This window comes from Vicugna pacos, chromosome 10 (assembly GCF_048564905.1).
Source record: "Vicugna pacos chromosome 10, VicPac4, whole genome shotgun sequence".
NCBI lineage: Eukaryota > Metazoa > Chordata > Mammalia > Artiodactyla > Camelidae > Vicugna > Vicugna pacos.
The window spans coordinates 65,687,153-65,714,952 of record NC_132996.1 but is presented as its reverse complement, the minus strand read 5'-3'; the positions used below and the strand labels follow the sequence as shown (position 1 = coordinate 65,714,952).

The 27,800-nt window shown below is 45.1% G+C and overlaps 1 protein-coding gene across 1 annotated transcript; it reads left to right on the top strand.

The window, feature by feature from the left end:
* The first annotated feature begins 52 nt into the window (after nucleotides 1-52).
* Nucleotides 53-27,800, top strand: DDB1 (damage specific DNA binding protein 1). The gene is made up of 27 exons (XM_006214885.4): nucleotides 53-253; nucleotides 1,403-1,551; nucleotides 2,622-2,738; nucleotides 3,075-3,296; nucleotides 5,087-5,201; nucleotides 6,136-6,233; nucleotides 7,054-7,212; nucleotides 7,816-7,899; nucleotides 8,626-8,742; nucleotides 9,342-9,444; nucleotides 12,055-12,130; nucleotides 12,225-12,333; nucleotides 14,269-14,447; nucleotides 14,545-14,708; nucleotides 14,787-14,894; nucleotides 15,037-15,244; nucleotides 16,022-16,117; nucleotides 16,223-16,334; nucleotides 17,439-17,562; nucleotides 17,883-18,047; nucleotides 18,740-18,834; nucleotides 23,911-24,081; nucleotides 24,410-24,519; nucleotides 24,827-24,996; nucleotides 25,194-25,296; nucleotides 26,333-26,456; nucleotides 27,053-27,800. The coding sequence occupies exons 1-27, from the start codon at nucleotides 193-195 to the stop codon at nucleotides 27,134-27,136; spliced, it is 3,423 nt and encodes a 1,140-aa protein (XP_006214947.1). The 5' UTR covers nucleotides 53-192; the 3' UTR covers nucleotides 27,137-27,800.

The following is a 27,800-nucleotide window of genomic DNA, read 5'->3' as shown; positions in this document are numbered from 1 at the left end:
TCCTCCAAGAGGCCAGGTGAGGCTGTCCCGTGATGCCCTGCGCCTAGGCCGCTCTGGCCTGCAACGTGTATCTGGGGCGGAGGCAGAGGCAGTGGAGTTCGCCGCGCGCGGGTGGGGGCCCCCTGTCTCTTCGTTCGTGTACATCTCTCTATCGTTGCGCTTGTGTCCCGCTGGGCCGCCCCAGGCCTCGACATGTCGTACAACTACGTGGTAACGGCGCAGAAGCCCACCGCCGTGAATGGCTGCGTGACCGGTGAGGCTGCCAGGGCAGGAGACCCCGGCGAGGGAGGGAGCTGGTGGAAACCGAGGCCTAGGGAGGCCCGCGGCCCCCAGGCCGCCGGGGAGGACCGGGCCCGGGGAATGGAAGGCGCAGGCGGCCGAGAAACTTCCCGCAGCCCACGACTTTAAAGAAGCTGACTCAAAACGCGTCTTTTGGGGAGTAAAAGCTGAGCTTGAGGGTCCCTTTCGTTCTTGGAGGTCACTTAGCCTCGAGGACAGGGACGGGCCAAGTGGGACAGAGAGTGGAGTGTGAGTTGATTGTTCGCTGTTGCTTGGGTCGCGAGATTGGCCTCGTGTGGTCGGGGAAGAGGCGGTGGTGATGGCGACTTTGGGGCAAGAATTTTCATGTAAGAAGAGCCTGGGAGATGCAGGAGGTGGAGGGATGTGAGAAATGTCTGCTCTCACCCGAAAGAGAGGAGTCTGCTTTGCCTGAGGCTGTTGTTTACAAGAGCGAGCTGCTGGAGGAGAGGGTTTGGAATGTCCCGGCCCAGTGCTGGGTTTGCCTTGTTTGTTTATGCAAGAATTGTTAAGGACATAAATGTCCAGAGCCCGGGAATAATCATCTTGTACCAAGTTTTAAGCAGAATATGAAAACTTCAAACTTACATGATTATGTAAATCCTAATCATGATTCGAAAAGAAAACTCTTGTTGGCAGAGTTGGAGGCAGTGAAAGAGTGTGGATGGGGTATTGGTAGACGGCTGGGAGGGCAAGAGGTGCGGACAAAACAATGTTTTACTATAAAGCTCTGAGAATTTTCTTCATTTAACCTGGTCTGTTCGGTAAAGATGTTGTGAAAATTCAGATAAGGACTGAATAGAGATGAACACTTTCTCCAGTTTTCCCTAATTAGAGGACAAGTCTGCCATTGCAATAGGAAAAGTGAAATTCGAGGGCACAGAGCCATCTGAAGGGTTTTCACAGTCATTGTCAGTTGAAGGGCATGCTGCCCAGTCTACTTTTTTTAGTTTGATTAGGGAAGGAGCTTTCCCAAATGTATGAAGTAAGACTCTTTGAGGTGCTGGATTTGGTGAGAACGGAGTGAATAGAGGTTTTAGGTAGAAGTGTTAGGATTATTTAGGTAGTGTTTTGGCTTCCAAAATTAGAGGATCTGTTCTTTCAGGACACTTTACTTCAGCTGAAGACTTGAACCTGTTGATTGCCAAAAATACAAGATTAGAGATCTATGTGGTCACTGCCGAGGGGCTTCGGCCCGTCAAAGAGGTGGGCATGTATGGGAAGATTGCTGTCATGGAACTTTTCAGGCCCAAGGTAAGTGCTCTGGGTTGGGCTCAGCAACAAAGGGAGAACCATAGGTTGTGATTGGGTTTACGCTGTTTCATGTCATTGCTTGCTTGCAGTGGGTGCAGTAGGACTTAGGAAAGAAGGTGCAGTAGGACTTAGGACTTCTCTTCTTGAATGGCAGATTTCAGTTTACATTCTTATTTAACAGGCATCCAAGAAGTAGGAGGAGGGATTCGCTAGGGAAAAATTTATCAAGTTGACTTCTTTAGAAAGGAATATTAAAGCAGTTTGGAATGTGGGTCACCGTACTGTGGGTCATCATTGTGATTCAGAGAGTAGGGTCTAGAGTTAGGGCAGTCCTGGTTTCATTCCTTATAAAATCCAACTTTTGGTGTCACGTAGCCTTTCAGAGCCTTATTTTTCCATCTGCAAAATGGAGTGATAGTATCTCTCGGTTATTGTGAAGATTAAGTGATTTAATAACGCAGGATTTAGCGTATAACAAGCATTCACTGTTAAGACTTATCACATTATTATTATCGTTATTGTAATTCAGGTGTTTTCATCTAAATAATCACCACATTGCTTCATTATGTCTTTAACTGAATCTGACAAGAAAGCAGTGGGTTCAAAATTTTAATTTTAAGCCTTTGAACAAAGTGCTCACTTTGTTGGAATCTGTGTTAATGAGAAGGACTTTGTAGATCTGTTTGAGCTTCCATTGTTCACATTTTTTTTCTCTTTTTCCAAGTGCTTGGAGGGGATTAGGGGAGGTGTTACATTCATCTTCTGAAATCTGAGTGGAATAATTGGGATTAGAGGAGGTGGAACTAGACTAATACCGTGTTTGTAGAGCAGAGAGATGGAGACTCGGGAAAGTGGACCAGATGTTTACCAGCTTCAGTTCTGGCCTTCTGTACACACCCTTAGGCGGGGTGTATAACTAATGTGTGTTGCATATTCACCGTGGATTTTTTCTTCAGGGAGAAAAGAAAATTCTTGAAGAACTTAGCATACTTAAAGAAATGATTAAGGGCTAGACAGTTATTCTTGTTTTCAAAAGGAATCTCTTTTGATAATAAAATGTTGGTTTCCAGGGGGAGAGCAAGGACCTACTGTTTATCCTGACAGCTAAGTACAATGCCTGCATTTTGGAGTATAAACAGAGTGGCGAGAGCATTGACATCATAACTCGAGCCCATGGCAATGTCCAGGTGAGGTGGCTGCTTCCGCCTGATGAGAGTTTTCCAGGTAGGGTTGTCATGATTTGGTGAAGAAAATTAAAGTGCTGGGGCAGCTCTCTCTCTACATGATCAGAGAAACAAGAAAACACTAAGGACTTCTGTAGTTTACTCAGAGTCCAGGGGACAAGGTAATAATTCATTGAGATTCAGTGTTTTGTAAAAAGGCATGGGCTGACATTTGGGCTTCCTGGCATGTCAAAAAGATGCCACTAGTTTTAGTACCACTCCTAAAATCACCCTGGGAAGGTGGTGCCCAGTGTCGTCTGTTACTCTAGGTTCTTCCCTAACCCCAGTTTTATTTCTCAGGACCGTATTGGCCGCCCCTCAGAGACAGGCATTATTGGCATCATTGACCCCGAGTGCCGAATGATTGGCCTGCGACTCTATGATGGCCTTTTCAAGGTTATTCCACTAGACCGGGACAATAAAGAGCTCAAGGCCTTTAACATCCGCCTGGAGGAGTTGCATGTTATTGACGTCAAGTTCCTATATGGTTGCCAAGCACCTACCATCTGCTTTGTCTACCAGGTACGGGAGAAGGAGGTTTGGCACAGTGGGCGTTCATTTTGACTAATCAGAACGTCTGGATTTCATGGTAGGGTAGGCAGAAGTGTTGAATGTATTTGTCCTGAAGTGTTTTGAAAGATATAATTAATATGTGTCAGGTTTTGGTTGCATCTTGAGCGCAGTAGTACTTACTGTGGAGGCAGGAAGCAGTCTGGGGCTTGTAGCAGGTTTTAATCCTGAGATTACACTCTGGTTGTGGGCCTTGGAGATTTTATAGGGTGACCCAGTTTATACTTTGTCTCTTACTAGCATGCCAGGGGATTATTAAAACTTAGCTGTAGAGAAATGATTTGGAAATTGCCTTTGCAAGCAATGAGAAAATGTCTTGAGTATGCTTTATATGTCTTCCCAGAAGTGCATTTTGTTGATGAGCACTCACTGTCTGGTGACTGCTGGCTCTTGACTTCTATTTCAGTCTGTGCCTAAAACTTTAGCAGAACTGATCCTGGGCAGCTGTTCACTAGGCCAGATATGTTAAGGGGGGTGGAGCAGGGTGGCAGAGCTCATATCTTGATAAAATTTCAGCCTTTGAACAAAGGGCCTTACAGCATGAGGTTATTTCACTAGCATGTAGTTGAATAAATGATGGAAGGAAACTTTAGTCCAACTACTGTATGTGGACATATGAACACTTTGATAGCTGTGTTAATCTTTTTTACAATACCTTAAATATCAGAAATAAAAAGTTAGAATTTCTCTCCCTTCTTCAGTTCTGTAAATATCAGGTCATTCAAATACTGATGTCGATGTTTCAAGACTGACTGTGGACAGCCTCAGGGCTTCTGGTTGTGAAGGATCTCATTTCCTTATGTATGTCTCAGAGGCCCAGATCCAAATTTATGGTGAAGTTGAGTCTTACCCATAATCACTGATGGGAAAACCTTTCCTCAACTAAAAATCAGTTTTTCTCCTGTTTTGTTCACTAAAGTCAACTTGAAAAACACCATGTTTTGAAAGGTAGTCATGCAGAGTGCTTCAGGAGCTGTAACAGTGATTAAGATGCGGGCCCTGACCTGAAACCCACTGTCAGATTCCTTCCATAAATTCTTAGACCCTGGTCTGGCCTTTGATGAGGCCGTCCCCTGGGGCCATGCCGGCTCTTTTAGTCTCTTAAAGGTGACTTTGACAGTTCCAGGACTGAAGTGAGTCATGATTCAGAAAGGGTCGGGGGGCGGTGGATGGTGTTGACAGGGGCAGGACTGGAGGTTTCGACTAAGTTTAGAGGAGCAGCAGGCTCTCTTCTCTCTACTGTCACCCCACCAGAATGCTTCTGAGAATTGTATGAAACAAATTTGAAATTTTTGTTACATGTATGTAACTTCTCATGTGTTTTTCTCTTTAGCTGTTTGTAAGTTCATTGAAGACAAGGAGTATCGAATATATATATGTTTATGTATATATATATATACACATACACACATATACATGTATATCCTATACATACACATACAAACACACAAATGTACACATATGTACGTTACGTCTCTGTAGTGGTTCATGCAGTGTGACAAGTTTACCTTTCTAATTTTTAAGCCTTGGTTGATTCAGTTGCTAGAAGCCGTTGGCCTCAGTCGCAGTCTCCCCAGACCATAAGAAGCTCAGCTGGGGGCTGTCGGCATGCTGATGGATAAGGATGGGAAGGCTGGCGTGGCAGGAGTGCCAGATGCTGGATGCTGGTAACCTGTTCTTTTCAGGCCCCCTCCAGGGTTCACGCTTCCCAGGGGTTAACCATTCCACCTTTCCCCATCTAGGACCCTCAGGGGCGGCACGTGAAAACCTATGAGGTGTCTCTGCGCGAGAAGGAGTTCAATAAGGGCCCTTGGAAACAGGAAAATGTAGAAGCGGAAGCTTCCATGGTGATTGCAGGTTTGTTGGGGGATTTGGGAAATGTGCCTCCGCCCCAGGTCTGGGCCAGTTCCCTGTTATTCCTTCCTCACCTTCTCTGCCCCTTCATCTCAGTGCCCAAGTGCTGTTGAGCACATGCATTCTTTAGCACTCCCTCATGTCTCCTGTCTGTAAACGTGCTTTCCTTTGCTTTTTGCATTTCTATCTTTGGGTTGTCTTGTTTTTCACTCTTCCCAAAAAGTATAGCTTTATTTGTGGTAGAGGGGTTAACCATAAAACAGTGAGGTTGATTTGCAGAGTGACATGTGGAATTAGTTTCATTATTTTATGTTTGCATGTAAAATTTTTAAAATCTGAAAAGGACCGATAGAGCTTATCTTATCTGGCTCCTATATTTCATAAATGAGGAAAACAGGGCCAGGGGACTTGCCCATATACCTGTACCTCACTGACAGAGCCTGGGCTGAAATCCAGACCTCTTTGCTGTCTGTCCTGTTTTCTTCCCCTAATGCTGTTGTGTGTCTCTCCTAGTAGGTAACAGTAGGGAAGTTTAAAACTCTTAATTAGCTCTTCTATATGGTAGCCCTGAAATGGGGGAAATTAAGCTAAGGAACAAGGGGAAAAAGTAAAAGCTTTTAGTTAGAAAGGATCTGAAGTTTAGAAGAGAAATGGGAAGAATGCATGTGGAAAAACACTGGGAAGACTGCCCACACCTTGAATCTCAGAAACATTGAAAGAATGGCAATAAAAATATTCCCAGGAGTGGAGGATGAGCAGCCTAAAATTTCTAAGACTGAAATCTCAGAAAAGGGCTATCATGTTCCCTGGACTTTGATGTCTAAAATAATGATCATCTTAAAGTTTGCCTCAGAGATAACTGATCAGTGCCCTTGCTGCCTCAGGGTTTTGCAAGTCCCAAATGCTGAGCATTCTAACTCAGCTCTTTCTCCTGCAGTCCCAGAGCCCTTTGGAGGCGCCATCATCATTGGACAGGAATCGATCACCTATCACAATGGTGACAAATACCTGGCGATTGCCCCTCCTATCATTAAGGTGAGCAGCATTCTTTTCTTTTTTTTCTTCCCTTGTTCTTACTGCCCCCTGACCCCTGCCCTCCCCCGACCCCCCCCCACCCTTTCTCCCCATTTGTCAAGAGGAGATTCACAGTTGTCTGTCACTAAGTTATTCACTATGTATATAAGATACTTTGTTGGTCAGTGGGAATACAAAAAGGGATTGGTTTGATTTTCTTACAAAGAGCTTGCTTCCTTGCTAAGGAAGAGAAATGATAATCAAAGTTGGTTTACCCTTTCTGCTGTCTGGGGCAACTTTAAGAAGGGAAAAATTTCACAATTCTATTGAATGTCAATGTTTTCAGAGCTTAAGTCATGTAAAGTAATATAGTGAAAAAATATATATAGACTTAAAAAATTAACCGTAAAAATTTCAAGCTTTAAAATTTCAGGTTATAAAAATACACCATAAAAGCTTAATTTTATTTTCTTTTCTGAAAATAAATAACAAAATCTATAGTGACATTCATGGTCGGAGGTAATTAGTGATAGTGAGGATAAAAACAAAATCTGTGGTAGTATCCACAGTCCAGTGAATACCTACAGCTGCTTCCTATTCTGTCTATTTCTGTTTTCTTGTAGAATAATAAGTAAATAAGCATTTCAGGTATATTGAGCTCCTTAGAACATTGTCTTCAAAATAAAAATGTCCCCATTTTCAGTCATACATGTAATGTGAACTGTGTGGATACCTTGCTCATGAAGTGGCTGGGTTTGGAAAAGGAAGTGGTCCTCTAGGATTTGAACTCCGGTTGTGGAAGACATTTAATCTCTAATGACTGTATCTTCTCTCTTGGCAGCAAAGCACAATTGTGTGTCACAATCGTGTGGACCCAAATGGTTCCCGCTATCTGCTGGGAGACATGGAAGGACGGCTCTTCATGCTGCTTTTGGAGAAGGAGGAACAGATGGATGGCACTGTCACCCTCAAGGATCTCCGTGTGGAACTCCTTGGGGAGGTAGGCCTTGTTCCTACTCTGCTACATTCTCCTAGAAGCCTAGTGACCCCAGATGTGTGGTCCCACTCTGCAACTGGGAATTACCGAGCAACAACAAATTCTCAGTCCTACTATGGAAGTTGGTTTTAGAATGAGTAGATTGTAGAGAATCTTACAAGCAGTGGGACACTACCTCAAGTATTAAAAGGAAGAGAAACAAAAGGATAAAGTGTAGAATTAAAGGTTAATCTAAGACTGATGTTCAGTTATGGGAGGGGGTTCCAAAAAAGTATTGTTAAGAGCGATGCAGTGAATTTTAGTTGAGCGGTCTCTAGCTATTTTGAGCAGACTGGAACTGTTAGGATTGAAATGATCATGTGGAGCAGACACCTGCAAGATAAATTAGACTTTTCTGACTGTAGGGATGTGATAAATAGTCACAAACTTTGTAGCTTTAGGAACATTTGTTGAGTGTGATTGAGGATTTGAAATGGAGAGCTGCTTTGAGAATCATGGCTGCAGTTGTGATTTTTCTCAGCACATGTCTGAGAAGTGGGTAGGACAGTGTCTGGATCCCACGTGAAGTTCATTCTGATGTCTTTCATGCTGTTGATTTTCTTCTAGACCTCTATTGCTGAGTGCTTGACATACCTCGATAACGGTGTTGTGTTTGTTGGGTCTCGCCTTGGTGACTCCCAGCTTGTGAAGGTGAGAAGACATTTTCTTTTTGGCTTCTCTTCAGCTGTCTTCATTGCTGCTCTTTTTTTTTTTTTCATTGCCTCATCATCAAATGTTTCCTGTGTTTAGTGCCTCTTAGAATTTCTTCAGTTCATAGGTATTCCTACTATTCAGCTTTCTCCTTAGTTGATTTAGCATCCTACCCTGACTAGCTCTTTGTCCTAAATGTTTATTCAACAAGTATACTGTGGGAAAAAAAATGTGATAATGAGTGTGTATATGTCCATGTATTTCTGAAAAATTGTGCTGAACACTAGAATTTGACACAACATTGTAAAATGATTCTAAATCAATAAAAAATGTTAAAAGAAAACAAAAAAACAAGTATACTGTGCAAGGTGCTGTGAATACAATGATGAACAAGACCCAGCTTCTGCCTTCAAATAGGTCATAGTCTAATGCACTTGATCCCTTCTAGAATATGAGAATTTTGGACCTTCTCCGCAGAGAAATGCATGTAAACATTTTATGTTAATTTCCAAACTGCTTCTTTGAAATCCATCCATGGATGCCAGATTAGAAATCCCTGGCTAAAGGTCACCAGCCATGTTCCTTAGTCAGCATTCCCCTTCTAGAAGGATCTAGTAAGGCACAAGAAGGGTGGATCTAGTAAGACTGAGTTTCCTTTGGATGAGAGCTATCTCTTTACGATAGGTCTAGATCATTCCAGGACTAACGTTGTTCTTTCTTTTTTAGCTCAATGTTGACAGTAATGAACAAGGCTCATATGTAGTGGCCATGGAAACCTTTACCAATTTAGGACCCATCGTGGACATGTGTGTGGTGGACCTGGAGAGGCAGGGGCAGGGACAGGTAAGGGGGTCATCCTGGAAAGGGGTAGTAGATATGCCCACACAAACTATGTCCTCCTGGGTTAGCAAAGACTTATCTAGACTGGGGAGTTGTGCACTGCAGGTAACCTTTAAGAGCCTCACTCACTAATTCTAGTGATGCGAGGATAACTGCCATTAATTGAGTGCCTATTTTGGTCTGCTAGGTGCTTTATATACATTATCTAAAATCACACAAGCACCCCTGTTAGACATTTCAGAAGTGAGGAAACTGAGGCCTCAGAAGGATTAAGTAACTTGTCCAAAGTCGTATAACTACTAAATGGCAGGTGTGCCTGCCTCCAGATCCTGTGTTCTTTCTAGTGAACCAGGTTCCCAGGGTAGAAGCAAGCTTGCTAAGAGCAGTGGTAGGAGCTTTTTGCTTCTTGGACTAGGACATCCTGTCTTCTCAATAAATTTGGGAGACTTTGAAGATCAACTTCTTCTAAGTCTGCGTCTTCAAACCTAGCTCTACAACAAAGGGGCCTTGGGTTTAGGTATAGTTTGTTTATTTTCTGGGTGTCCATCTAATTGTTCTAGTTTCTGTAAGGGATTACTTAGAAACCTTTTCTCTACTTGCAGCTGGTCACTTGCTCTGGAGCTTTCAAGGAAGGTTCCTTGCGGATCATCCGGAATGGAATTGGAATCCACGAGCATGCCAGCATTGACTTACCAGGCATCAAAGGTAGCCGTTTGATGGACATAGGATGCAGACCTTATTTGAGTGACCCTGTCCTTTGGCCTCATTACTTGTCATGAAGACACTTGGGTGGGAGCTAGAGGAAAGCAGATCAAATGAAGAATAAAGAAAAAAAAAAGGTCATAATGACAAATAAGTGGTAGAAGCTTAAGTACCAAAGTAAACTTAAAAAAAGAGAATATTATTGCCCCAAATGAGTAATGGAGTAGAAGAATGGGGAAGGAAAAGATTACAAGTTGAATTTAATGTTGTTTATATAAAGGAACTGCTAGAACCTCTAAAGAAAGAGGAGATTGAAAATATCATGTAAAGGTAACTTTTAGAACAAAAATACAAATCTTGCTAAATTCCAAGATAATTTTTATTTATTTATTTATTTTAATAAAAAAGATCAAAGAAAGACTACATAGCAAAAGACTTTTACAGTATATATACAGTAAACATAACCTAAAAAAAAATGACGAAACTGTTATCAAACATCTGTATGAGTATCTGTGTCTGATACATCAGATATCTGATAGCAGTAAATGTAAATGGGCTAAACTTCACCTAAAAAAGATAATCAAGTTGGATCATAAGGCAAAATCAACTCAAAGTAGTATAGGAAGCACATCTAAAAAAATGTAATTCAGAATATTAAAAGAATGAGAACAGATTAATAAAGAAGTAGAAATTTATGAATTAGGAAGAGATCATAAAACTACAAAACTCAAGAGAATCAACTGAAAAACTAGACTATAAGAATTCATTAAAGTAGGATATAAAGTTAGTGTACTGAAATCAACAGCTTTCGTGTAAAAACAATTAGAAGGTATAGTAGAGGGAAAGAAGCAATTTACAATAGCAATGAAAAGGTAAAATACCAAAGGATGAACTTAACAAGAATTGCGCAAAATCTATACAAGGAAAACTTTAAAATGCTCTTGAAGGATTAAAAGGATAGATTAATTAAATGAAAAAGACATGCCAGGGTCTTTTAAGTCAACACTATAAAGCTTTTCTGTCTTTGATTTTTATATTTAATGTATCTCAATAAAAATAATCAGTTTTATTCCTTGACCTGGACAAGTCAAAGTCCGAATGGGAAACAGAATAAGCAAGAAAAGCTAGGAAAACTTAAAAAAGAGTAGTGAGGTGGGTTTAGTCCTACCAGTTATTAAAACATACTATTAAACCTTAGTAATTAAAAGTGTGGTTTTGGTGCACAAATAGCCAGGAGTCCCATGAGCAGATTCAAATGTCTAGGAATGGACACAATTATATGTGGGACTTTAGTGTACAACAGTAGTAGTATCTCAGTTCAATGAGATAAAGATGATTCTTTTTAATAAATGGTGTTGGTATAACTGGTGTCATTTTGGAAAAGGTAAGTTTGGGTCCATCATACTGCACAATGTATATGTTGTTAGAATCTAAGTAGATCAAAGACTTACTGTAAAAAATGAAGTCATACAAAAGAGGAAAGTTGGTGAATTCCATTCTAATTTTACAGTGGGGAAAGTCTTTCAAACTATGACCCAAAGCACAGAAACCAAAAAGATTGATAAATTCAACAACATAAGAATAAAATACATCTGCATGGCAAAAACAAAACACTGTAAGCTAAGTTGGAAGAAATGGCAAATTGGATAAAAGAGTTTATAGTTCATATTGTAGACAAAGGCCTAATCTCCCTAATTTATAAAAAAAACATTTCTAGAAAGATCTCCAAAATTTCTCCCCCTGAATTGGCAAAGTACGTGAATGGACAAGTTAACCAACTTGTAATAAGAGAAATGCAAATCAAAACAAAATAGTGATACCATTCTTTACTAGGTGACCAGAATCCAAGTTTGATAACACATTATGTTGGTGAGGCTGTGAGGAAATAAGTATGCTCATTGGCAATATCTACTGAAACTATAGCTGCATTTAGTGATTTACCCAGCAACCCCAGTTCTGGGCACCTACCCCACAGACCATTGTCTATGTAAAATGACAAATACGGGATTTTTCATTGCCGCATTGTATGTTACGACAGTACACTGGAGAAGTGTCCATCACTGGGGACTTATGAATAAACTGGTACATACATACAATTCGATATCATGCAGATGTCAAAAACAAGGAACTGCTGTCCTATAAGGGCTCAGGCATATGTTAGATGACAGAACAAGGTGCAGTTTGTGATGAGCTGTTTTATATTTATATCAGTTTACAATACAGCATTTACCTATTTCTTTAAGTTAAAAAAATGAATAAACAGGAATCTGTTGTTGATTACTTATTTTGGGGATATGTTGGAGGGAGAGGTATAGAGGTGAGACTTTTGTGTTAAGTATTTTAAAGGTAAATTTTGATTTTGAGTCATGGGAATGTATTCTCCCATCCAAAGTCAAATGAAAAACTTTAAAATATCAGGCTCAAACAGTTTTAAAAATGTCTAACTTCTTCAGAGTCTTAAAGCCAGGGACAAATAGAGGGGCTCTTTTAGCTCAGGATGACTCCAAATTTCTTGCTCTTCCTGTGGGATTAGGCTGCTCTTTCCTTAGACCGAGAGCGAGGAGCCGAGTGTTGGCCTTTACTGTGCATCTTAATCCTTGATCTTTGTTCCAGGTCTCTGGCCACTGCGGTCCGATCCTAACCGGGAGACTGATGACACTTTGGTGCTCTCTTTTGTGGGCCAGACAAGGTAAGATGAGTCTGGTGCCAGCTTCGGGTGCTCATGTGAAAGTTGCAAGGTGTGGAAGCTGGTCTGGCTGACCCAGCCCTCCATTCTGCTGCAGAGTTCTCATGTTAAATGGAGAGGAAGTGGAAGAAACTGAACTGATGGGTTTTGTGGATGATCAGCAGACTTTCTTCTGTGGCAACGTGGCTCATCAACAACTTATCCAGGTAGTAATTGAGAATAAGGCAGGCCCCATTTACTTGAATTTGACCTAGAGTGCCATAGAGAGCACCACTGGATTTTAAAAGTCAATTTTTATGGCTCTAAAGTTGAAATTACCTGGTAGCCTACTACTGAGAGCAACTTAGCTCTTTTAACTTTGGGGTTGTTCCTTTTGGCCTTAATTTTCCTTTGCAAATGTATGTATGGTTGGTTCTTTGTATTGGTGGGTTTCGCATACATGGATTCAACCAGCCGTGGATCAAAAATGCTTGGGGGAAAGAAACTCCAGAAAGTTTAAAAAGCAAAACTTGAATTTCCTGTGCACCAGAAACTATTTACACATTGTTTACATTGTGTTTACAATTATTTACATTGTGTTAGGTGCTACAAGTAATCTAGAGATGCTTTAATGTACACGGGAGGATATGAGTAGGTTATATGCAAGTACTACTCCATTTTATATAAGGGACTTGAACATCTGTGGATTTTGGTATCTGCTGGGGTCCTGGAACTACATCCCTGCAGATACTGAGGGAAGACTGTATATTGTATTCATTCATATTTTCTTTTATAGACTCGGATCTTTTATATATACATATATATACGTGTGTATATATATGTCCATGTATGTATATATGTGTATATATATAAATCATGTGTATATATATATATACACACACATGTATATATATATATATACGTATGTGGGTATGTATACACATATATGTGTTTTTTTTGCTGGGGGTGGATATTCTTTTAGCATGTATTATATCCTGTCTTCTGAGACACATTTTCCCCCCCTCATTACAATAATAATAATAATGCATACTTCTTTGGAAAATATTGAAAAGCACAAAGAAGAAAAAAATTAGCCATATGCCAGCATCCATATATAAGACTTTTTGCAGCACTTTCAAGATACTAATTATTATAACCAGAGCTCTAACTCCATTCAAATCTTTTTTCTGAATCTGTCTGTGATATGGGTGTCAGCCTTTTGGCAATGGTTAGTTGTGAGAGCCTGCTTTCTCAGCACCTCCCAGTGGCCCGGCAGTCTTTAAGTTTGGAGTGACTAAGATGCTCTTTGGTTTTTTGCACACTCTCCTCACCTTTTGAGCTGTTCTCCACTCTGACCAGTGTCAGTGTTTGCCAGTGGCGGATAAAGCAGTTGAGAGCTTGAGGATTACTGAACTGTCTCCATCTTTTTATCCTCTTCTTCCTTTTAGCCAAGACGCAGTGGTGGATTTGGTAAAAACCAGAAGGAAGGTTCTGTCGGTTTTTGGAACAAGTGTGGGAAGTGCCCAGATCCTGACTCGTTGCTTTGTTCGTGTTTTCTAACTAGTGGCTTGAAGACTGGCCCCAGCTCACATCTCTTATTAAAGCGCTTCCCTCTCTAAATAGAAACTCAATTGTGAGAAGTAAGATGTATTAATATGTAACAGCATTATCAACCTGCTTTTTGTTTTATTTCAGTAATGAGATAAATGTATAAAATGTATTTTAATACAGTTTTGTAGCTTTACTAAAGAATTCTATGCAATTTTAATGGTTAATACGGAAGAACTTGGATATTTTAGAGGTCTGATTTTTGGGTTGAGGGAAATGGCTAGATTGGTAGTCAGAGGGTCTCACTCCATTGATACCTTTCCACAGGGTGCAATTTGTGTTACCCAGGTCTTACTCAGAATGAAACAGGCCTTCTCTTTTGCTGGCTACAGGTATGTAAGCTGTCAGCTGCCTTAAGCCAGTCTTCAGGGCTTCAACTAAAAATAACATCTTCACATAATTAATCATTGCAGGACTTTGGAAAAATGAATCTACGTGGCCCAGGAGGACTGACTTAACTTATTCTTCGGGTCCCACGAGGGCAGTGCTTGCCAGCTTTCCTCCCCTGTGTAGATCCCAACAGGGGCCTGGAAACATTGCTCTTCTTTCTCTAGATTACTTCAGCATCTGTGAGGTTGGTCTCTCAAGAACCGAAAGCTCTGGTCAGTGAATGGAAGGAGCCTCAGGGCAAGAACATCAGTGTGGCCTCCTGCAATAGCAACCAGGTAGTGGTAGCCGTGGGAAGGGCCCTCTACTACCTGCAGATCCATCCGCAGGAGCTCCGACAGATCAGGTGCGTGCTTATCTCTCTGCTCTTTTTTTCCTCCCCTGTTCTCTGAGACTTCTTTGATCCTTGGATTCCTTCCTCTGCCATATTATTCTTTGTTCAGCCACACAGAGATGGAACACGAAGTGGCCTGCTTGGACATCACCCCATTAGGGGACAGCAATGGTCTGTCCCCTCTTTGTGCCATTGGCCTCTGGACAGACATCTCGGCCCGTATCTCGAAGCTGCCCTCTTTTGAGCTACTGCACAAAGAGATGCTGGGTGGAGGTGTGTTTCTTTCGAGGACCTGGGTTGGGATCAGAGTCAGAATGTGGAACAAGAACTCAGTGTGCCTCTTTCCCACAGAGATCATTCCTCGTTCCATCCTGATGACCACGTTTGAGAGTAGCCACTACCTCCTCTGTGCCTTGGGAGATGGGGCACTTTTCTACTTTGGGCTCAACATTGAGACAGGTGAGAGTAGCACTTCGACTGAGGGGCCCTTTGGGTTATTGGAGTTTCTGGCCTCAGGGTGCTGCTCTTGAACCTTCACAATCCAACTGTTTGTCCTGTTTCCTCTCCTTCCTTTTTTCTCCTGATGCCATTCTTTCTGTAGGCTTGTTGAGCGACCGTAAGAAGGTGACTCTCGGCACCCAGCCCACGGTATTGAGGACCTTCCGTTCTCTTTCTACCACCAACGTCTTTGCTTGCTCTGACCGCCCCACTGTCATCTACAGCAGCAACCACAAATTGGTCTTCTCCAATGTCAACCTCAAGGAAGTGAACTACATGTGTCCCCTCAACTCAGATGGCTATCCTGACAGGTGCGCCTCTTTTTCTTTCCTCAGCAAGAGCCAGTGATTGAGGGTCTCGTGATGTTTTCCTCAAACCCTTCTCCTCCAGCCTTTCCCCGATGTCAGAGTCAGTGGATAGCTGAGATGGGACATGTACAGCAGAGAATCTTGGCTGCATAGTAGAAATACCTGGGAAACCTTTGTTAATGTACAGATGGTTTTTGAATCCTTCCTAGAATCTGACAAAAATGGAATCCTGAGTAACTTCTCAGATGATTCAAATGATTCAAATTAGTCAAGTTTCAGAACCCCTGATTTAGGGCTCATCATTTATTCCCCTGGAACAGGAATTCTCAAAGTGTGGTCCCTCAGCAGCAGATCCGGCACTATCTGGGAACTCAGTAGGAATGTAAATTCTCAGGCCTCACCGCTGGACCCACTGCATCAGAAAGTCTGGGGGCGGGCCCAGCAGACTAGTTTAAAGTGCCCTCCAGTTGATCCTGATGCCAGCATGGTTTGATAGTTTCCACTGTTCTGTATTCTAATGCTGGACTTTAGCGTAAATAAATAGATAGCTCTTAAAAATCTTAGCCTAGGCCCAAGCAGCTCAGTTAAGCAGCAATATCTCAGGGGTCGGACCAGGCATCTGCCCTAGGTGTGTTTTAGCATAGAGTCGTAGTTGAGAACCACTGCCCTGGAGTAAGCTAGTGTAATTCTGCCTTGTTTTTCTTCCCCTCATGGAGTTGCCTCGTAGAATCCTTCCCCTCCTCGTGTCTACTCAGTCTAAACCCAGAACCTTCTTTCCAGCCTGGCATTGGCCAACAACAGCACTCTCACCATTGGCACCATCGACGAGATCCAGAAGCTGCACATTCGCACAGTTCCCCTCTACGAATCTCCCAGGTGAGGGCAGCATACGGCAGCTGCAGAGGGTGGTGATCTGGGAGCTGGTGTGGAGCGCTTCAGACTTGTCCTGAGAGGCCCTGCTGTTCCGTACTCTCTCTCCAGGAAGATCTGCTATCAGGAGGTGTCCCAGTGCTTCGGGGTCCTCTCCAGCCGTATTGAGGTCCAGGACACGAGTGGGGGCACCACTGCTCTGAGGCCCAGTGCCAGCACCCAGGTAAGGGCAATGGACAAAGAAAGATGGCGAGAGAGCAGGGGCATACTTTTCTGTAATGAGTCAGATAGTTAGTATTTCTGGCTTTGCAGGTCATCTGGTCTCAGTCACAACCACTCAACTCTGCCATTGTGAGAGCAGCCCTGATAGGTGGGCATGTCTGGGTTCCAGGAAAACTTTTAACAAGCAGTGAGCTGGATTTGGCACCCTCATTTAGAGGATTGAGAAGACCCTTAAATGAGCAGTCAGTGATTTTGCGCCTCCTTGCAGGATATTTCTTTTTCTCATTTAAAAAAAATATTTTTAAACTTTTTTTGGGGGGTGTTGGTAATTAGGTTTGTTTATTTTGTTTCTTAGAGGAGGTGCTGGGGATTGAACCCAGGACCTCGTGCATGCTAAGCATGTGCTCTACCACTTGAGCTGTACCCTCCCCGCTTTTTCTCTTGTCATCAGTTTGGGTACTTCGGGTTGTGTGTGCATAACAGTGTAGTATAAGAGGTAAGAGCATGGGATTTGGAGTTGACAGAACTGGCTTCAGAGTTTCTTGCTAGCTATGTGACCTTGGGAAGGTTTAAACTTCAGTTTTCTCATCTGCAAAGTGATAGGAGAATCTAGTGCTGCACATTATAGAATCAGTGGAGGCATTAGCTGATCATTTTATCCTGTGTTTTCTCTGCCTTTTTTGCTCCCACGTATCTGGTATGGCTTCTTCCCTTAACCCAGAGCAGAAGGTCATTTTTCTTTCTGTTTGAAGGGCTCTCCTACTCTCCCTGTGGAGAGGGTGGAAATCTGTTCCTTTATTCGGTCATCTGAATTTCTCCTTAGCTTGATTGATATAGCATCACTGTTTTAGTGCTCTTTAATGACTCTCAGATTCTTGTGGTATTTTGGACTGCTGTGTCAATTCCATATGGAATTTGGATCCGTATCCTTGGCCCCTGTGTCCTCTCTGAAGCTCTCTGTTCTTTGGGCTCCGTGTAACCGGCCAGCCTTAAGTTCTCATTCAGACTCATCCTCTGTTCCCTGACCCTGTCTCATCCTCACACTGCTGCTTCCAGCACCCATTCTGCTTTTGAGAGGGCTGATGTGTGTTCTCTCTGTTCCCAGGCCCTGTCCAGCAGCGTCAGCTCCAGCAAGCTGTTCTCCAGCAGCACAGCCCCTCACGAGACCTCCTTTGGAGAAGAGGTGGAGGTGCATAACCTCCTTATCATTGACCAGCACACCTTTGAAGGTGCAACTGAGCTCTTTCTGTCATTCTGTACCTATGTCCTCCTTGAGTTAGGCTCTTCTGGGCTCTGATATACTCCAAAATCTGATAGACATTGGCAGACCATTCTAGGAGGAGAAGAAAGGGGTGGGGCCTCTGAGTGGACTGTGAGACGAGAATGCTGGGCATCCTCATGTCAGAATGAGCTTGCGAGGAGACCGGAATAGCAGGAGGCAGATGCCTCCTGTACTCTGCTTCGAGCTGAGTGAGGGCCTCACAGAAGCACACAAGTGCGTGTGTGTGGGGGTCGTCATCCAGTCACTTCTCTGCTACTCTCCTTCTAGTGCTTCATGCCCACCAGTTTCTGCAGAACGAGTATGCACTCAGCCTGGTCTCCTGCAAGTTGGGCAAAGACCCCAACACGTACTTCATCGTGGGCACGGCCATGGTGTATCCCGAAGAGGCAGAGCCCAAGCAGGGTCGTATTGTGGTCTTTCAGTATTCAGACGGTAAGTGGGCACAGTCTCCGGCTTTTGGGAGATTTGAAACTGGGGAAGTCAGCAGGCTCTTAGGTTTCAGCCTCATTTAAGGAGAAGAATTTGGGTTAATTTCCTGTGACTCACGGTGCTTCTCTTAAGCTGTTGGTGGTCTGAATGAGTTTTGGAGTGTATGAGCAGAGGCACAAAAAAAATCTAACATGTGTTTCTTCCTTTTTCACTCTTTGAAAGGAAGAAAAAAAGGGGAGAAGTGAACTATGGATAACTGGTGACCAGAACGAGAATTAGGAATCTTACTAGGGAATCCTTGGTGTGTTTTCCACTGGGCTGCTCAGCCTTTTAGGTCCTTTACCCAGCATCAGTGCTTTTTTTCTACATCTTCTCTCATTTCTGCTACCCAAGATAGTTCTAAAGACTAGCTGTCAGCCCCGAAATCTCAGATTAGATGGCTAGGAATGAATTTGGTTTCCATCTTGACAGAGACATCTGGAGTCTCAGGGCGAGGGCACTGTCTGGGATCACTGCTCATTATGTTGGGGCTCATACTTGGGTGGTGGATAACCCCCCTATTCACTGACTCTCTATTTCCTGCTTTCATGTGAGTGGTTTTAGGGGCAGAAATTAGAATTAGAGGGAAAATGGAGATTCTTTTGATTCAAGTGTGGGCTCATAAGGAAGACTCAAAAGTATCATTTTTCCCACAGGAAAACTGCAGACGGTGGCTGAAAAGGAGGTGAAAGGAGCCGTGTACTCCATGGTGGAATTCAATGGGAAGCTGTTAGCCAGCATCAACAGCACGGTGAGGCCCGTCCCACTGGTGTCGTGCCTTGGGTCACACACCATTATTCACAGAGTATTTTTCCCTTGTTTCTGGAGCTGCGTGTGTATCAGATTTTAAGGATAACAAAGTAGTGGGTATGGAGGATGGAGCTGGGAATATGGGGAGCTGGAGTTAGACCAGACCCCAGACCTGGTTATGTCAAGCCCCATGTGCATTATCATCCTGAGCGCTGGGGGGCTGGCCCCTGTTCTCAGAATGGGTTGTGGCATGAGACTATTCCATCTGTATGGAACAAAAGGAGCCAAACCAGGTTATCCTGAGTGCATCCCTGAAATACCAGTCCTGTGAAATAGTCCACTTCCCTTCTGGCATGATCCCCTCCTCCCTCGCAAAAAAATTTTTTTAAAGTAAGTTTCATGGTCAGACAGATTTGGGAAATGCTGCCTCCTGTCTCCCCCTCTTGGAGCTTCACAGTGCATCATAGCATGTTAAAGGTTCTGAGACGATCAGGAGTAAAGAAGCATTACGTAAATGCTTTGAATTGAAGGTTTCTAGACGTTCATTCAAAAGATACTAACTGAACACTTGTAGTGTACCAGGCACTGTTTTGGTAGTTGGAAGACTACCAAATGTAGCAGTAGACAGAATGGACAAAGAGTTACCCTTCTGGGGCTTGTGAGCAAGTAGCATACATGTATGTACCGGGGATGATGAAAAATACATGGTGAGAAATAAAATGGGCAGGAAGCTGGAGCGGGCCAGAGCGCGCATGGGAGGGCAGAGTTGCTGTTTTGTCACATGGTCAGGAGGGTCTTATTCGTACAGTGATGTTTGGGCAGGTTCCTCAAGGAAGGGAAGGAGCAAAGTGTGCCTCCGTCTGGGAGAAGACCAGGGCCAGGAGTCCGGCAAGCCTGGCGACTGCATGGGAGGGTGCTGCTGGGTGCTGGGAGATAAGTCAGAGAGGCAGCCAGGGGCTAGCACATGTGGGGCCTGATTGGTTGTGTGTGTAAGGCCTTCAGGGTTTCCTCTGAAGGTGATGGAAACCTCTGGAGGGTTTGAGCAAATGAGTGACATGATGGAGTTACATTTTGAAAAGCTCATTTCACATCTTGGAAAAGACTGTAGGGGACCAAGGGTTGAAGCAGTGAGATCAGTTAGGAGGCCCTTGGGGTAATCCAGACAGCAGCTGATAGCCGTGGGGAGCAGAGTGCTGATAGAGGAGGTGAAGTGTAGTCAGATTCTGCAGATTCTGCAGTATCAAGGGGCTTCCGTGATGGATTGAAGGTGGGGTGGGAGAGGAGAATAAAGGGCTAGGGTTTTGGCCCAAGTAACAGGAGGGATGGCGTTGCTCTTTACTGATAGGTGGAAGACTGTGAGTGGAGCAGGTTTGGGGGCTAAAGGAAAACTTTGTTTACTCAAGCCTCTGACACCACGTGTATGGGGTTTTTACCCCCACACCAACCAGTTTTCCAACTAGATGTCCAATAATTGAATTGAATTCTGGCACTAGCTACCCAGAGTTAATGTCAGACTTTACAGGTTTAAGGGCTCCATCCCACAAGACTGCCCTTATTTCAGACCTCAGTCCCAAGTAATAGGTACCCAAACTTGCCCAACTTGCCTACGAAGTTGGAGGTTCCCACAAACCCCACCCCTTTAGATTTGATAGTTGGCTGAAATGAAACATTTACTTAGATTTGTTTTTTATTAAGGACAGACAGATAGCCGGGTGAAGAGATATATAGAGCAAGGCCTAGAAGGGTCCTGAGTACAGGAATTTCTGTCCTGGTAGAGCTGAAGTGAGCCACCCTCCTAGTACATGGCTGTGCTCACCAACCTGAGAGCTCTCCGAGCTATGTCCTTTTGGGATTTTTATGGAGGCTTCATCGCATAGACATGATTCATCATTAATTCAATCTCCAGTCCCTTTTTCCTCTCCTGGAGGAGAGGAGGGTGGGGCTGAAAGTTCCAAGCTTCTAATCATGGCCGGGTCTTTCTGATGACCAGCCCCCATCCTGTTGCTATCCAGGAGCTACAGATAGCCACATCATTAGACAAAGAATTCCTATCACCTAGGAAATTCCAAGGGTTTTAGGAGCTCTATTGCAGGAACTGGGGGCAGAGAAATGTGATTTCTTCTTGTGTTGAAGAGGGGAAATCAGAGGTTTGGTTTTGAAAATGCTGAGTTTCAGTAGTCATCTTAGTGGAGATGTCAGGTAGGTAGCTGAATGAGAGAGAGAATAGGGTCTAGCAAGAGGTTGACTGGAAATACCAGCGTGGCAGCTGTTGGGTGGCGTGGAAAGCTGGAAGTCTGGATGAGATACCTGGGATCAGCTGTCTGCTGAGAGTGAGGAGAGGAGAGATCTGAAGACTGAGCCCAGGGGCCCTCCAGCCTTTGAAAGGTGGGGCGAAAAGGAGGATCCAGCCAAACAGAGAGGAGGCGACTAGTGAAGTAGGAGAGCAACCGAGAGAGAGAAGCTTTCTGGAAGCCATGGAAAGAGAGCTTCAAGCAGGAGGGAGCTGATAAACTGCAGGTGCTGTCAGTGCGTCAGGTAACATAAGGATCAAGAATCAGCCATTGGTTTAGCTCTTCTGGTTGAGTCATGGGGATGGAGACCTGATTGAAGAGGGTTCGACCAGGACTAGGAGGTGAGGACAGCTAGTGTTAGGAATCCTTTCTAGGGGTTTTGCAGTGAAGAAGAGAGTAATGGGGTAACTACAGGGAGTGTCAGGACACTAGAATTTTGAACTCTTTAAGTTAGGAAATACTGCTGCAGGTTTCTAGCTGATGGCAGTGGTCCGTCAGGGAAGAGCCACTGGAGCCATGTTTTGAATGTCTGAGAGAGATGGAGTGCACAGGGTCGGCCTCAAGATGGTGGAAGTAGGTGGAAATCCTCTTCTGATTGTGTCCGTCTTCTGTGAAGTTGCTGAGATGAAGGATGGGAGAGGCGATACGAGAGTTTTAAGGCGAGGGAAGGAGGTCTGAATCTGTTTCAGGACCTGAAGAGTAACGGACTAGGAACAGGCAGTTACTGAGAAGTACCGGAGCCCACTTCAGGTGTGTGGTCTTGAGGTTAAAGTGACACCTGTCATCCTGGTTGGTTGTTTTTCCTCAGCTTGTAGTTGAAGATTAGAATTTCACCAAAGTCTGGTTTTGCTGAGTGAGCATGATCAAGGGGGGAGGGGGCTGAGAATCTGTGAGACCAGGGTTGTGGTGCTGGACTCAGCGTCTGAGAAGTGGTGAAATTGGGGCCTCAAGATTCCTGAGTTACTTTTAATGACACGCTCTAAGGGTGACCATAAGAATAGGCAGGATAGGTGGGGGAGAGAGGGTCAGAAAAGGTCAGAGATCAGGGTATTGGAAGGATCTTCTCAGTGAATATTAACGTCACCAAGAATTATAGGCATGTTGTGTGGGGAGAGCGTGGTGGGTGGGGGTGGAAATGAGTGCCTCCGGGGGTGACAGTGGTAGTGGTCTGGTGGTGTCAGCTTCAGAACTGGCATGATTGGGAGGCAGACAGGATAGAATTTTGAAAGGGCTGGCAAGATGCTTGGAGGCTGCCTTTCCTCCAGTCCCAGTGTATGAAGGACAGTCAGAGAGAGAATTGCCACGTTGAGAGAGCCACAGGGCCCTTTGAAAGACCCATATTTCAGTTAGAGTGACAAGGGACCAGCTAGAGAACAGGTTGCCCCTGAGTAGTGACTGTATAATCCAGAGGGTACAGTGAACAGATGCAGGAATTGGGGAGGGGTTGGACGTGAGGTGGGATTACGGGATGTCCATTGCTGTCTAATAGAATTAAAAGAACCACATAAGTAATTTTAAACTTTCCAGAAGCCACATGAATAGAAGTAAAAAGCAGGTGAGATTAACTTTAGTAATGTATTTTATTTAACCCAGTAGATCTAAAATTTCAACATGTAGTTAATCAATAGAAAAATTAATATAAAAATTTTTAGTGAGATATTTTACATTTTTATCTGTCTTCCAAATCTGGTGTGTATTTTGTACTTAAAGCACATCTCAGTTTGAGCTAGCCTCATTTCAGATGTTTGTAGCCATGTGTGGCTGGTGGTTACCACATTAGACAGTGGGGGTCTGGGACCTGATGGGCTGAGAGTGGGAGCCTTGGATTTCGGTGGTATCTGAGCTTGGTCTTGACTATCACCATAGCGGAGGGGAGGCTGGGAATATGCAGAGGGATGTGTGGGGTGTGTTTCCAGGAGTGTGCGGCACTCCTGGCTCCTTCTTCACTCCACTCTTAGAGGTGTGGAGGCTCAGCCAGGCTGGCCTCACCCCAGATTGGGGTGTTCTGGGCACCCTTGACCCTACTGGTGGAGGTGTGGCAGCCATTGTAATTACTGTGGATGGCTCTTGGAGTGCACACTGTGGAGCTAGGGTTCCTTGGGCACACCTTGAGAAATCATGGCTTAATGTGTTGTCCTGGAGTTTCCGGATGTGCAGAGGCCGTGGGGGGGCTGCCTGGACCCTGAAGTCTCTGCCAGGGCTGTGCTGTGCTGAGCATCTGTACGTCTGTCTGCTGATAATAAAGTGTCTTCATCCTTTTGGAGAGGTGCTCAGCACTGAGGAAACACTGCGTCGAGGGGAGGACGCAGACTCTGGTGCTTCAGTCCTTTGGTCTCTGTTGGACTCTCTCCCCTTTGGTTTTCTTTGCTTGTTGCTTTCACATCAAAAGGTGCCAGGAATGTGTGAGTTTTGAGAAGGGTTCAGAAAAGGCGATCTGTAGGAGGGATCTTGTTCCATTCTGGTCAGGAAATTGGAGATGGATCCTCTCTTTCCGGAGATATTTCTTTAGGTCAGCTGCTGAACTTTGGGCACAAAACCATCTTTTGTCACATCCATAGTGTTACTTGTATTACTGTTTACTTTATATTTTTCTTTACTCTGCCTCTTTTTTTTATGTGAAGGGAAGCTTTGTGTTATTAGTTTCATGTGCTCACTCTGTTTTCATCTTTCATGAATATATAACATTGAAATAAAAAATGTTCATCCAAGTACCACACCAAACCACTGTGCATCCCACATTGCACTCCTGGGCCCCTTGGGTTGAGAGAAATGCAATGCCCGTCCAGGTGCGGCTTTATGAGTGGACGACAGAGAAGGAGCTTCGCACTGAGTGCAATCACTACAACAACATCATGGCTCTCTACCTGAAGACCAAGGGCGACTTCATCCTGGTGGGCGACCTGATGCGCTCGGTGCTACTGCTGGCCTATAAGCCCATGGAGGGCAACTTCGAAGAGGTAGTTGAGGGAGGGGCAGGTTTTTTGCTTAGGCTGGGCCCCCTGCAGGTGTCTCTCTGTCTGTGAGGGATAGTCAAGCCCGGTGGGGGCAGAAATGTTGTCCCTGGAGCATGCATTCTGTATCCATTAAGTATTTTTGGAGACCTTCAACTCTGTTTCTGGGCACTTACAACCAAATTGGCTGCATTGGCCAGAGACTTGGTGGAGAATCTCTGTAGAGGGGCAGTTGTTAGACATGGGACAGGGCAGGCTCTTGGCCACGTCCCAGCACTCGTTTCCATTCAAACTGCTCATTGTATTTCCTTTTGTATCTTGTCTATTTCATAAGATTGCTCGAGACTTTAACCCCAACTGGATGAGTGCTGTGGAAATCTTGGATGATGACAATTTCCTGGGGGCTGAAAATGCCTTTAACTTGTTTGTGTGTCAGAAGGATAGGTGAGTGACCAGCTGTGGGAGTGGTTGGTGGGGGGCAGCTGGAGCCCCTGGGTGTGGTAGATGAGGACGTGTGGGGGTTGGGGGAGAGTCGAGGGGCGGGTCCTCTCTCAGGCTCAGTTGCTTCTCTTTATAGAGGTCAAGTGTTTTCACGAGAGAATCAGACCACAAAGATGAGCCTTTTCTGGCATGTCCTTCGCTGTGGAGTGTGTGGGTTTACCAGGGAATCTGCCCGCTGCACGCGGTCCTTGGTGGAGCCCCGTGGCGGGGACGGGAGGTTTGGGTGGTGAGTTGTTGCACTGCCTTTCAGCGCTGCCACCACTGACGAGGAGCGGCAGCACCTTCAGGAGGTCGGGCTCTTCCATCTGGGCGAATTTGTCAACGTCTTTTGCCACGGCTCTCTGGTTATGCAGAATCTGGGCGAGACCTCCACCCCCACACAGGGCTCGGTGCTCTTCGGCACGGTCAACGGCATGATTGGTAAGGGTGAACCCTGCAGGCGCAGTCCTCTGCAAGCATCCTTCCTGAGATCCCCGCTCCATCCTGAGGGGTGAAGGGAGAGCGGGGCTTTGTGTTTGTGGAGGAGCCGCCTCGTGCTGCGGCCTGGGCAGCCTTTGGCCATGCTTACCATGGGCTCCGGAGCACCCTGCAGCTCCCTGCTCCCTCTGCTTCCTCAGGCCTGGTGACCTCGCTGTCAGAGAGCTGGTACAACCTCTTGTTGGACATGCAGAATCGACTCAATAAAGTCATCAAAAGTGTGGGCAAGATTGAGCACTCCTTATATCCTTCCCGGGGCGCCCCTTGCTGGGAAGCACGTCCTGGCACAGGCAGAGCACTGCATTACCCTGAGCAGCTTCTGGAAACTACTGTCAGCTTAGAAATTGTCTTGATTAAGTTCCTGGGGGAAGAGGCTTTTTAAAACTTTTTCTTATTGAAAATTTCAAACACAATAGTAGAGAGACTAGTATAATGAATCCCCAGGTACTTACCACCCAGCTTCATTGGGTCATCTTGAAAATGGACATTCATGTTCCTGAAATGTATCTGCCTCTGGCCTTCCTGGTGTCACGTGTCAAATGCAAATGTAGATCACAGCTTAGGAACATCCTTTCAGAGATCTTGTTGGAGGCAGCAGTGTCTGAGGACCCTCGCTAGAGAGGCTAGCAGAAGAAGAGGGGAAAAGAGAAGAAACTGCAAACTCCAGAAGCCCAGGCAGCAGCCCCCCGGGACACCCAGGATCCAAGTACTGCTGGAAGTCTGTTACAGGAGAAAGATAAGGAGCCCTCAGGAGGTGGGAGGGGCTCCTACTGTGAGTCTGTGAGGTTGGTTACGCTGTGTTACAAGGCAATATGGCCGAACTGTGCCCAGGGAGGGAGGGGACAGGCCGATGGGTGGTTTTCTGCTAACCAGCAGGACTTCGGACACACTTCTTGTCTCTGAGCCTCAGTTTGTTTATCTATGTAGGTTAAGGCTAGAGTGGTTCTTCCCAGCAGACATCTGATTTACCTGGAGCACTTGTAAAAATAACATCCAGACAGATCCAGGCTCTGCACCAAGAGTCTTAGCTGTGTTTTAAACAACAGATTTGTTTTGAAGATTATCCTATTTGAGAACCATTTAATTAGGTAATGATTTTGCAGGTCTTTCAATTTCAAGACTGTCCAAAAAGTGGTGTGATTTTTAATTGAAACTGTTGTTTCCAATTCTCATCTTGATGATTGCTTTAGATTGTGGTTACTCAGAAGTGGGGATGACTCAGGGTAAGGGTATCTATTATTTCCAAATAATCGGTATGTTCCTTAACTCACCTGTCCACCTGGAGATCCTTTCATACTGAACGAAAGACAGAACCAGCCACAGGCTTCATCGATGGAGACTTGATTGAGAGTTTCCTGGATATAAGCAGGCCCAAGATGCAGGAGGTTGTGGCAAACCTACAGGTGAGCTGTGCAGTGTTCAGTCCTGGGTCAGTTACGTGAGTCCGTTGTAGGGTCAGGTGTGCCAGGAGACCATTAGAACTCCAGTGCCTCCCCTCCATTGAGTCCCATATGCCAGCAGGCCTTTTAAAGTTTTCTTCTACCCATGTGGGAAGGTGGAGTCTGAGGGCAGGGAGAAGTCTCTGGAGCTCCTGGATCCCCCTGCCAGGCACTGGGCACTGTACTTGAGCAATGAGGGCATGTTTGGGTGTGTCTGGGATCTCTGCCAGACCCACAGGAAGGGGGCAGGGTCAGGATCCTGCAGGGAAGAGAAATTTCCACAGTGCTGGAGTTTGGGATTATTGCTCACTGGAGATGGTGCCTGTGAGGAACTTCCTGGGGGAGGGGAAATTATATACGAGGTGGCAGCCTCCAGGCAGCTTTGCTATCAGCAGACCATGCTAACCTGTGACCCCAAGGAGAGGTGTGGGCTTCCAACGATGAGTCCTTCCTCCCTGCTGGGGAAGTGGTGGGGTGGGGCGCCTCCTTTGTGGGCATCCCTTCCCCAGGGGAGGGAGAGCACCCCCTCGGCCCTCACAGCCACCCCTCCCTCATTGCAGTATGACGACGGCAGCGGAATGAAGCGGGAGGCCACCGCAGATGACCTGATCAAGGTGGTGGAGGAGTTAACCCGGATCCACTAGCCCAGGGCGGGGACCCCCTCTCCCAGACCCTCTTTGAAGGCTTTGCCCTCCTGCTCTCCTCCTCCTCCCCTGCCATTGTCTCCTGGCTGCCCCAGAAGCCACAGCCCACCTTTGTGGAAATGGGGATTTCATAGAACTCGAACCAGTTCACTGGAGACCTGGGAAAGGGCTGAAGGTGAAATATTTTCTCCCTGGATTTTGACCAGTCTCATGTGATTCTAGCCATCACCTTGGGCCACCAAGCCTTGACTGGTAGCCAGTTGTCCTCCTTCCAGGGAGCGATTTTGCAGCTCTTTGGCTGAAAGGAAGCTCTGTGTGTGTGTGTCTCCCACACTCATGCATTGTCCTCTACTATCTTTTTATTTAGGTTGGGGGTGTGGGGAGGTTGTGGGTAGGGCGGGGAAGAGGGGCGGGAGGGGTTCGTTGTCTTTGAAGTGAGAGCTTCCTTTGCTTTCTGCTATTGCCTCTGAGAGCTTTGGGTCTGGAGGCCTGACCACCAGGCCGTGGGCTGCCTGAGTATAAAACCTGCAGATGGTGGATGATCTCCAAACCACAGCCTTTTTGTCTCTGAGGAACTGCCTCCTTCAGAGGGAAGAAGGTGGGGGGACGTGAATTGGTGATTAGTTTTTGAGTTTTACCAAATAAAGTAGAGTCTAAGAAGAAA